Raw genomic sequence first — 12,503 nt, forward strand, 5'->3', positions numbered from 1 at the left:
CGGTAACCAACCATATTAGCTAGTGTTGACATGAATGAAAAAACATCAATGCAACACTTAATCAATTTGTCCATAATGCCAATAGAAGAGCCTTCTATGTAGAGAAAGAGCAGATCTTTTGAATTTTTCAACAACATTCATCAATCAAGCATTCATCAAGCATTATTTCATCGATTGGGGGCTTTCGAAGATGTAGGAAAGCAATAGGAGATCACCAACTGAAGATTGCCTTGTACCTCTCCCTTAGGATTTGGTATGGTTTCATGTTGTTTCCATGTCTTTGTATGAGCTTTATCATATCAATTTGATTCACATTCATTCTTTAGATCACTTTGTGTCATTGATTTAGGGCATTTCTATTGTCAATTACAAGCAATTAGGGTTTACTTTTAAGGTTACTATAGATTGTTTTCACTCATCCTACGATCTTGCACACACACAAGGTTCTTGCACACACTAATTTACTATATAAATTGGCTATTCGTTGAGGTGGAAATCACCAAAATAGGGGTTTGACTAAGGCAAAACCCTACATAGCCACCCAAAACCTTATTTTTCGGCTAGAGGTGCAGATTTGGATTCGAGCATTGCTGCAACTTTCAGAACCAATAAAGTGCACAAAGATTATTTCAGAGGGAAAATTTCATCAAAAACCCCTAGGATAGGGGCATGGTGCCCTAGTCCTACCCAGGATAGGGGCATGGCACCTCGGTCCTCCCTATTTTCAACAAGGTTTGGAAGAACAACAAGCTTCAAATTCTAGATCTATAGAATCATGACAGTGGCACAACACCCTGGACCCAAACATTTCAACTCAAATTTCTGACATAGGTGCACCTTTGAATTTGCCTCTTAATCAGTACTTTTCAGCAGCATATCCATTATTCTTAGTCCTACATTTTTAGATTAGGGTTATTAGTGTATAATTGCATCTTTCCTATCTCTCATTTGCAGCAAGGAAATAGAAACCCTAAGAGGTAATCCTTGGCTCTCTCTTCCTCACAAGAAGTAGCCAAAGTGTCTTACCTCCCTAGGCTCTTTTGTATTCTGTGAGTGTGTATGTAAGAGTGAGATTAGGGTTTGCTTGTCTAGTCTTACTTTTTCTCGTACACACTATTAAAAAAGATATATGTCCAGATTCGTGACTTAGAGCTCTACAAAAGGCTATTTTTTTATTTTTGTAAAATGACATTTTGCCTAAAGAAAAATTGAGCAGAGTTGAAAAGTTTCAAAAATCTAGACAAAATAGGTGATTTGGTTGCCACATCACTTTCCACATAGGTGATTTCAGTTGAACTATTTTGAATTATTTTGACTCTTTTACATTCAAGTGCTCACAAAAAACCTGGATTATGGCACCCATAGTTTAGCCGAACTTAGTTCGACTAAACTATTGGTGCCATTTAGGCGCCATGTCCATGCCACATGGCAGGGAAAAATTTTGGCCAGAATTAGTTTGGTTAGACTCAGTCTGGTTGGACTAAGTTAGACTGAACTATGTCCAATTAGCCCCAAGTGCGACACAGGTTTGCGTTTTTTCTTTCACATGTACTAAAAATAATCACCTATCTATATCTATGTTAGGTAAATTATGTCGCACATACTAAATCATCTAGATATTCATGTTAGGTACAAATTATTTTACCCATACTAAATGATCATCTAAATATGTATGTTACCTATAAATTATGTTAAATAAAAATTGTTGCACATAAATTTTTTGTAGCTAATTAGATCTAATGCCACAAACAAGAAGAAACAATGGTTGTTACAACTAGTAATAGTCTAAAAATTTATGTCAATGTGTATGTTCATAGGCCAAATTCAGACCAATTTTCATTGGTCTTAACACAATCAAAAACACTTCAAACACTTCTTACCCTAAGGTCAAGGCCTCGTGGCAATAATAACATCCTCCATCTTGGAATCTTCATCAACTCAAGTGTCATCACACCTAGATGGGCATGTGCACTTTTTTGTCTTTTTGAGAGAGGACAAGTAGGGGCCTCCAAGACTAGAAGGATGTCCCAATCACCCTCTCCCTAGAAAGATATAAGTATCTTATGGTAATCTAGGGATTTCTATCTCATCTCAAAAAAGTTATATGGTGAGTAACTCAAGGGGAGAAAACCAACTATCCTGTTGCACTGAAATTATTGCGATGTTTGAACAAAAATAATGGTGGGCCACTACTGCAAGGTGTCTAGTGGGGAAAGTTCAATGGTCCTTGGTGCCTATCAATGTGGTAGTGATCCACTTAAGGATCTATCCCAATCCTCATAAGAGGATTTTTATGCATCTCACACAAGTGTAGATATCGAGGGAACATGTCGAATAGGCCATCTTCACAAGTCCTTGTGAATTTTGCCTAACATATTAATTTATATATCAGATTGAAGAAGTATTGCTTGTGTCGTTCCTTCTCACTAAGGCCTTATGGGCTTCTCGTGAGGCAAGCTCTTCTTCCTAAAAATAAGATAATAACAATTTCTCTTACACTCAAGGTCCAAGGAAGGCAAAGGGAAAGGATACTTTTTTATCACCTTTTAGGGTTCTATCTGAACACAAGGCATGTGAAAAGCACAAGACACTTCAAAAAAATTAATTAACTCCAAAATACAAAAAAATATGAACCTAATTAAAATAGAAAAGAAAAGACAAATAGACATCTAAACAATTTTTTTAATTTTTTGGCATTATTTAAAAGAAAATATGTCAAATTTCACACATAATATAAATATTAAATCATTCTCTACATTAATAAATTAAAATTAACGTAAAAAAATATGAAATTGGATAAAAGAATACCTTTCAAAAGTCGCCCACAATAATATGTTCAAGATGACCTTCAAATTAATCTTAGGTTGACTTTCTGAAAAAGACAAAAAAAACCAAAAAAACATGACATTTTGTCACTTGGTCAGCTGGGAGACCATAACCGACAGGAGAGAGTTTAGTCGAACTAAGTTTGACCAAACTATAAAAGTTTAGAATAGTTCGGCCGAACTTGTCTATGTGTCAAGTGATGTGGCAACAAAATCACCATTTTCTCTGCATTTCTGAAACTTTTCACTTCTGCTCTATCTTTCTTCAAGCATAATATTTTCTTATAAATATAAAAAAAAAAACTTTTTTAGAGCTCGAAATCAGGAATCTGGACATATAATTTTTTTAATATTTGATTCATTTTAATATTTTTTGTTTTTTAAACATTACAAATAGGTTTTTTCAGTTAAAAAAGAGGTTGATTTGAAATTTTAAAAAATAAAAATAAATGATATTCAAAAATTTTAAAATAAATATTTTTCACTAGATAAGAGAATCTTCTCCAAAAGGGTATAATTTTTTTTTTATAATAGAAAATTTAGTAGACAAAAAGTGATGCCAAATGAAAACTACCAAATTCATCTATGTTGGACTTTAAAATATTTTTACAAGAAAAATAGACTATCAATTTTTATTTTTTTAGCATTGTATATATATGTCCTCTATTTGGAAAATTAAAATAAGAAAAAAATAAGTTCATTTTCAATTTTTTTGGTGACAACAACTAGAACCCCTGATTTTTAGCAATAAAAAATTCGTCTTTGAATATTTTAAAAAAATCTACAAAATAGCAAACATAAATTTCATAATATTTCTACATTTGATCAATTTACATCATTTTGAAATTCAATTTAGAAATGTCACTTTTATGCAGTCGAAGTTAAACATTTTTTGTTGTGTTTGCCACTTCCTTTATAAAAATGTTACACAACATTGTTCTTTTACCCACAAGCTTGTACCAGTGTGTTTGCAGCTTCAAAAAGACCAAAATAAATCAGATTTTAAAAGGAAACTCATACAGTATGGTGGCAGGTGAGGAATCAACAAAGTAAAACAAAAAGAAAGGCCTACGGTATGATTCTCTTGCATCAATATTACAAATAAAAATTTGTTGCTATAAAAGCAATATTATATTATGGCAAGTTACAACTCTAATGTTGTGGGCTGATAATCTTGTTGCCATAGGTCAAGAACTCTATTACTATTGGCTAATTTCAATAACTCCAACTCTAATGGGCTTAACCATGTAGCATCTTTTACTAGTCATTCTTCCATTTTACCAAATATTCAATATATTCCTTTCCCCTAGTCTTCCTAATCACTCTTGAGTCCAAAATACTTTCAATCTATTCCATCCATTTCATTGGTGATGTAATATCCTCTTTTTCTTGTTGTTTTGATGTATCTAACTTTGTAGTAGGTATATAAATCTGAAACATTAAAAATTGAAGAGATATACAAACTCATAGGTAGCTCTAGCTCATAAGCATTTGGTGAAAACTTCTTAATGATCTTACATGAATCAATTTTCATCCACTTGAGCTTGTTGTAGGTATGATTGGGGAATCTTTCTCTCCTTATGTGTGCCAACACCATATCTCCCACTTCCAAATTCTTTTCTCCCTTTTTAAAATCTACCTTCTCTCTGTTATATTGGCTGCTCCACTTGAGTATTTCTCTTACTCGTTGATGCAAATTTTGCATGTATCTAACAAACTCTACTCCTTTAGCATTTCTCTTATATCCTTAAATGTTTTCAAGCTTGCTTGATTCTAAAATACCTCTAGGACTATAGCCATAAATAATTTGAAATGGGGTTTTACCTATACTCTTGTTGATTGAATCATTGTATGCAAATTCAACTTGAGGCAATATCAAATCTCATTGCTTAGGCTTGTCACCAACCAAACACCTTAGCAAATTTCCTCAATAGCTTCAATTTGCCCATTCATTTGGGGATGATATGTTGAGCTAAACTTCAAATTAGTACCTATTTTCTTCCAAAGTGTAGTTCAAAAATGACCTAAAACTTAGTTTCACAGTTTGAAACTATATTTTTTGATAAACCATGCAACCTAACAACCTCCGTGAAGAATAAATTTGCAATATGTGTAGCATAATTTGTCTTTTTGCAAGCTACAAAATGAGCCATTTTGGAGAATCTATCAACAACCACAAAAATAGAATCCTTATCTTGTTGAGTTTTTGGTAGTCCAAGCACAAAATCCATGCTTACATCATCCCATGGTCTCTTAGGTATGGATTATTGTTGATATAATCCCGTGTTTTGACTCCTTTTTTTGGCATATTGACAAACTTGACATCCTTGCACAAATTTTATGATTGTTGCTTTCATCCTTGGCCAATAATATCTTTCACTAAGTTGTGCCATGGTTTTATTAGCTCCAAAATGTCCAAATAAACCTCCATAATGATTTTCTTTTATTAAATTCATTTGCAGTTACCTTTATCTTTTTGGTGACATCATTTTCAAATGGTTTGGTCTATTGTCACAAAAGCCAAGTTGGCCCATTTTACCTGGTGTATTCTTTTCTAGGGCTTGTCCTTGGGTTCTTAGCTTTGACATTTGGGGGTTGTGGACCCTAAATGCCCTTTTTGCGGCCAATCAAAAACTTTGAAGCATATTTTCTAGTTTTGTCACCATGGTCAACATTTTTGGATTTGGATCCATGATTTGTTTTGTCCTTTTAGGTCTAAGACTGTTTCTTGCCACATGGTGCTCTTAGGGGATTGGCCTCGTATTCCCTTCAAGTATACCTAGATCTAGCATGCTTGCAGGGTGGAGATTCTCTTTAATTTATGGAAAGATAAAAATGTTGTTCTTTTTGCTCATAGCTCTATTGCTACTTATGTTTCGTTTTATACTAAAGTTACTATTTTTAATAATGTTAGGTTGCAGATCCAAGTTCAAGCTAATAGAGTTTCTTTGGAGGTAGCTTACCTTCGTGAGCTTCTTATCTTAATCATTGGGACAATGCCCCTTGCTCTATGGCCAGAGTTCCTCTTGATGCCTCCACTTCTTGTGGCCAATTACCTTCATGTGGCTAGTAACAAAGAAGGTTTTTTTCTTGTCACTCCAGTTCTCTCATATCCCAGGCACCTTGCCACCACTCTGGTGGTAGGGTGGTTCAGTTTGGCGATGCTCTGCTTCTCCACCCCACGGGGGCTCTACCTCTGCTTGGCCTTCGGGTGGTGCAAGGTTGACTTTTGGAGGTGATAGTGTTTGTCCTGTGGGTAATGGTGGTGGTGGTTGGCACAATTCTTCTAAGTGGCTCCCTCAACTAGATTTGGCCATTTCCCCTAAGAGGGCAAATGATAAAGAGAAGGAGAGGTGAATGTTGATGAGGAATGGTCCTTGCCTGATGTCATCTCGAACCCCGCTGATGTGTAGAGTAAACCGGATGACCGAGACCCCCTCCGCCTTATGCTAGGTGTGCACTGGTTACTTAATTATGCTATTGTTTTATTTGCTAGGCCCTTTGTTAGTTTGATTATGTTTTTTGCTCTCTCGGCTATGCCCTTTTAGATTTTGATTTTCAGAATCTGCTCGTATGACTTTAAGGGGTGACCTTGTATCTGTCTACCTTTTTTGTGTGGATATGTGTACTATATTTTCTTATTAATAGATATTGGTGCACGTATTCATTAAAAAATATATAATATTAAAAAAAAATGATTTTTGTTCTTATTGTAACCAATAGACGTATATAAATGATATTTTTACAATTATTAAAAATAGAGTTAAATATAACTATACAAGTCTGTTCAAAATTTTTAATTTATTATATTATTGAAAAATAAAATTGAATGATTGCATAAATATTCTATCTTAGAAAGGACTAATAATATTAAATTTCATATTTATATGAATATTTATTCATATTTTCCCAAATCATATTTTAGATCATGATCCACCATTTAAAAAAAAATATGATGGAAAATATTAATTCCAAAAACAAACAGTTGATGGAAAACATTAATTCCAGAGACAAACACTTGAATCCAAAAGATCTTATGCATTTAAAATCGCTGTAGGCAATGCCGTTTCAAACAACCGTGAGGCATACGTTTGGAAAGGCGTGAGGGAATTGCGATACCTTTCGCGTACTTTCTCATCACCTTCTACAAAAGTGGGACGAATTATTTCATTTTCCAGTCCGTGCAGGAAAATGAGAGTGCAACTAATTTTGGGCAGTGGAACTTAGCAAAGTTGCCGTATTCGGTACAATGTAGAAAAATTCACAAGATGATGAAAGTTGATGAAAAATTCACAAGATGATGAAAGGGAAAGTTGTTGTATACTTTTCTCATCATCGCTTTCTAGACAACTTGGACTAATTATTGTCAGACTTGCCGCTGATTTTTCTTTCCATTCCACTTTGTTCAACGAAATGAGGTGTTGACTGTACAAAGTAGAACAAACACCAAATGTTTGATATGACATCTTTTTCTATTTACCCCCTGGACCCATCCGGAGAGATCGGAGAAGATTTCACTAATTTAATTACCTGGACTTTTTAATCGCAAGCTTTTTATAAGATAGGGAAAGGACTCAGTGGTTGTGGACGCTAATTTCAAGCTTCTCAAAATCTTACGTGGAAATTTCAAATCACTCCAAATTTTTTTACAGTAGCTTACTTGGTAAGTCCCCTGCTTATAACTAAGGTTTTAGGGCCACATCATCAAATATGATGCCACATCAGCATGCTTTTTGCCAAGGTGTCCAAAACAACCCAAAAAAAAAGTGAGACCAATAGGTGTGCAAAAAGACCCCAATACTTGTGCAGCTGATGTGGCATCACATGATTGGTTGCTTTTCACAACAAATGGTATATTTCATACAACTATTGCTGCAATGTTATATAAAGGTTGGACATTAAATCAGCAAGTATAGGGGTATTAAATCGATAACTTCTATCACAAAGATTGGAACGCACTCAACTACTGGATCCTTTCCCCTAATTTGTCCATTTTTATTTCATAAATAATGAAAAATAAAACTTAGAAATTGAATTCTAAAAATATTTTTGTATTTTAATGAACCTCAAATTTCTATTTATTAATATAAACTCTAATCTTATAATGAGAAACAAATCCAAAATTTATCTCCCTTTTTATATAAGTAACAAAAAATATATTCAAATATATGAACAAAGATTTCCATGTAATAATTCTAAATAGAATTAATTCTAAGTTATATAAATCTTCACATGCTTCCACTAGAATTTTTTTTTTGAAAAAGTCTAAAATTTAAAAATCACTTGAACATGCAACAAACACAACAAACAAAATTTTAAGGAAATGTGTATTAAACTCATCAAAAAAATAATTGCAATTGTTGCATTTTTTACATTATACACATGACCATGCAAAAGTCCTCAAGTTGTTTGATCACCATACATATGGCCCCGACCATCCTAAAGTCCTCAAGTTGTTTGATCACCATACATATGGCCCCGACCATCCTAGATTGCTAAACAACTATGCTTCAAACTTTGATTCCTATTTTTGAAATCATATTTTTGTTTTTATGCACCAAGTGTTCTTTTGCCATTTCCTTGCCTTGATAAAGTCATCTATTTGTTTGCTTCCAAATTTCTCAAATAACTATCGAACAAAAGACTATCCAAATATTTGAAAAGACCACCTTCTTATTCAATATTGGCCACATATTAAACATTGTAAGCAAGGCTATTGGGATCATACTATGCCATTCAATTTTTCATGAAAATTTTGCAACAAAAATATACATATTTGCATGTTATCAATATTTTTGTTAATTTAATGAATACAAACAATTTTATTTGGTGCAAATTGTTCATGAGTATTGTGTCTTTAGTAATATGTCTTCTTTTCTTTTCTTTTTTTATTGTAACACTTATCTAAGTGGTTAAGAGGGATGCAAAAAAATGTGTAAAGAAAGAGCTATGAAGTAGTCTTGGTAGACCATCTTAAAATGTCTATTTAGAATAGGTGTAAGAATGCTTTTGAAAGAGAGTTACACTTTCAATTGAAGTGTTAGGTCCTACTAATTGACTAGTCAAACAAGAAGTTTTATTCAAATAATATTATGATGTAAAACCATTTTTAAATAAGTCGTAATAATTTACCCAAATTAAACAATTGAAATATAAAATATTGACTATTCATACTAAGCTTATTAACTATTCATATTAAGCTTATTAAGTATTCATACAAATATTGATATTAAACCATAATTTATTTAAAACCACGAATAATTAAAAAAATATCAATCGAATTATATTACACTCATTTAAAATTGTGAATAGTATTCTATTAAATTTAGACAAGTATAGTCAATAAAAAAAACAAATACAATTAAAGAAGAGTTGGTATCTTCTTGCATTTCCATGGAAGTTTGGGAGCAACGGATGGCTCACGGGTGTTTTGCATGTCCGCTTCTTTATCCCAACGTATAGCTCAAGTCACCCACTCACACTGCCCTTTGCTGACCCCGGTCAACCCCACCTTCCTTATAATCAGTTGCCCTCTCTTTGCCTGCCAAATCACACAAACTCATGGCGCCCAGAACCAAGTTGATTTTGTTCACTATTATTCCCCTGTTTCTCCCCCCCTTCTGCTCTGGATGTATTCACAGGGAAGGAGAAGCCCTTCTTCAAATCAAAGATGCCTTGAATTACTCTTCCTCCTATACCAATCTGAGCTCGTGGGAAGAGGGAGGAGATTGCTGTCTCTGGGCCGGCATTTCCTGCCACAACACAACCCGTCATGTTGTCAGTCTTGAAATATATGGTGATGATGTCTTTCGAATGGAGGGCGGCGTCATATCTGAGAGCTTGTGCACCCTCACTTCTCTTGCAACTATAACCCTATATGGAATGGGATTAAAAGGTACCATTCCTCCGTGCTTGGGAAATCTCTCCTCGCTTAACTATTTTGATGTTTCTAGTAATTCTTTACGTGGTTCTATCCCAGATTCCTTGGGCAATCTCTCTTTGCTGAAAATGTTGGATCTATCTGGCAACCAACTAAGTGGACGTATTCCAGATTTCTTGGGCAATCTCTCTTGTCTAGAAATCTTGTATCTATTTCACAACCAACTAAATGGAACTATCCCAGATTCCCTGGGCAAACTCTCTTTGCTCAGATACTTGTCTCTAGCATACAACCAACTAAATGGTACTCTTCCCTCCTCATTTTCAAGGCTCTCTTCACTTGTGGGGTTCTATGTTTATGGGAATGCATTCAACCAGAGTATCGCTTCCTCAGTGCTACCCTCTTCACTTGCACATCTTAGTCTCTCACTAGATGGCAAACACATGATTTCAGAGGCTTTCTTTGACAACCTCAGTAAACTGGAAATTCTGTACCTGTCGAATTGTGTACTTAATATCAGCACCCGTTGGATGCCCTCATTCCAATTAATCAAATTATTTATGAGATCTTGTAAGATAAATGGTGAAATCCCATTGTGGATTTCAACTCAATTCTCAATTGAAGTGTTGGAAATAGTTGACAGCAATCTTGTTGGAGAAATTCCTTCGTGGTTATTGGATATGGGTCTTCCCTTCATCAATCTCACATCAAATCATCTCCAAGGTCGTCTTTTGCTAAATACATCAGCTAGAAATCCATTGGAAGTCTTGGATGTGTCTACAAATGCACTGTCTGGTCAGATTCCATCAATTTGGCCTCCTAATATAACAGTGTTGCTGCTCAACGATAATTTGCTGACAGGAAACATTCCTCCATACTTGCAGGGTATCTCTTCATTAGAGATTGCAAATTTGGCAAATAACCATTTAAATGGAATCATCCCTCCAAGCTTAGCTAATTGTTCCAAGCTTCAAAAGCTGAATTTGGAGGATAATAATTTGAAGGGAACAATTCCTTATGAGTTTGGTAAGCTTAGTGAACTGAAGGTACTTATGGTAAAGAACAATCATTTAGGTGGATTATTCCCTGCCTTCATATCAAACTGCACAAAATTATATTTTTTAGATGTTGGGAGAAACTTCTTGAAAGGCCACATTCCAAAGTCTATAAAAAACTTTTCAGTGCTCAAAGTGTTAGCAATGAGGAAGAATTATTTTGAAGGTGGTATCCCTGCAGAAATTGGACAGCTGAAGAACTTACAAATCTTGGACCTTTCTTCAAATCAACTTTCAGGCTTTATACCGTGCACCATTTTTAGTTTACAAGCAATGATGATAGAAACCCATCCGGAATTTAGTAAGATTCGGCTTGTATTACGACTAGAATCGTCAAGGATAGGCTTCACAACTGTGTACACATATAAGAATGGATTGAATATGAATTCCAAAGGTAGAGATGAGCACTACACATATATTTTCCCCACCATGATGGCCATTGACCTTTCAAACAATCAATTGAATGGGGATCTTCCATCTGATTTAGGAAAATTAAAGGGATTGAAGTTGCTCAATCTTTCCATGAACAATTTCAGTGGTGCTATTCCAAATAGCATTGTACAATTGACTTGGCTGGAATCATTAGACCTTTCTACAAATCATTTTTCTGGAAAAATTCCTCCAGATCTCGGTTCTCTGAACTACTTGGGAGCCCTTAACTTTTCCAACAATTATCTTTCAGGGAGTATACCACAAGGAGGACATATGACAACATTTCAGGAATCATCATATTCAAACAATCCAGATTTATGGGATTGTCCACTTCCAAAGAAATGTTCCTGGCCAGAATTTGCTCCTACTCCTCCTCCCATTTCTACATCCATTAATGAAGAAGAGAAAAGTGACGAAAGTGAGGGTTTTGACATTAGAGTGGGACTATCATATGTAGCAGGTTTTACAATAGTGTTGGTATTTATTGTGTTGAAAAAGAAGTACTTTGAGAGAGTTGATTCAATCTTAAAAATCTTCTTCCCATGGTTCCACAATTTGACATTGTAAAGTTTATTTCATTTGTCAAGGTGCTTCAATATAAATATATTATATTTCTTCTCAAATAATTTAATTCATTATGTATTTGAAAATCATTTTATTTATATTTGTGTCTTGTAGATCATGAAAATTGTTGTAAAGGTTTTTTAAATATTAATAATGTTTGGATTTGCTAAAATTATCTATATTCATTATTATTATAAAAGTTTCATTTTGGAAGTTAATTATATTTATATATTTGAAAATTTAGAAGTGATGTATTTTTTGTGATTGTCAATTCGAACTAATTTGTAAACTTTTTTTACTCTTCTATTTTTCTCGACTTAAGAATTAGATTATGCCATTAAGAAACAACCTTATAAGAATGGTGAATTATTGTGGGGATTATGAAGAATCGCACTACTTTCCATCAAGCCATGGTAGATGCTACTCAGGAGAGGTTTTGAAAGATATGCCCTATGTCTAAGTCACTTTGTGTATTTTGTTATCCTCTCAACAATGAAGAGTTGTGGTGTAATGTGCCCACTTTTGGGAATTAGTGTTTCTTTTTTATTTCCACAAAAGGACACTAAAGTGTTGTAAAAGCTCTTCTTTTGGTGCATGGCCTAGATTTAGCTTTTGCTATTAATTTCCCTCTTCCGTTTTCCATTCCCCCCTAGAATGAAGAGTGAGATTCTAAAATCTCAGAGGTTGTTTCATATGTTACAAAATTAATCAAGGTCCCCCACCTATGAAACTTCTAGACTGTTACCT

The 12,503-nt window shown here is 34.2% G+C and overlaps 1 protein-coding gene across 1 annotated transcript; it reads left to right on the forward strand.

The window, feature by feature from the left end:
- Positions 1-9,411: 9,411 nt before the first annotated feature.
- LOC131857445 (receptor-like protein 7) lies at positions 9,412-11,771 on the forward strand. The gene has a single exon (XM_059210042.1). It carries the CDS (start codon positions 9,639-9,641, stop codon positions 11,757-11,759), a length of 2,121 nt encoding a protein of 706 aa, XP_059066025.1. The 5' UTR covers positions 9,412-9,638; the 3' UTR covers positions 11,760-11,771.
- The last annotated feature ends 732 nt before the right edge of the window (positions 11,772-12,503 follow it).

The sequence above is a fragment of the Cryptomeria japonica genome, chromosome 8 (assembly GCF_030272615.1).
Source record: "Cryptomeria japonica chromosome 8, Sugi_1.0, whole genome shotgun sequence".
Classification (NCBI taxonomy): Eukaryota; Viridiplantae; Streptophyta; class Pinopsida; order Cupressales; family Cupressaceae; genus Cryptomeria; species Cryptomeria japonica.

Bases quoted from the DNA above. Each gene is read 5' to 3' on its own strand.
- LOC131857445 (XM_059210042.1), top strand. From the start codon at position 9,639: ATGGAGGGCGGCGTCATATCTGAGAGCTTGTGCACCCTCACTTCTCTT.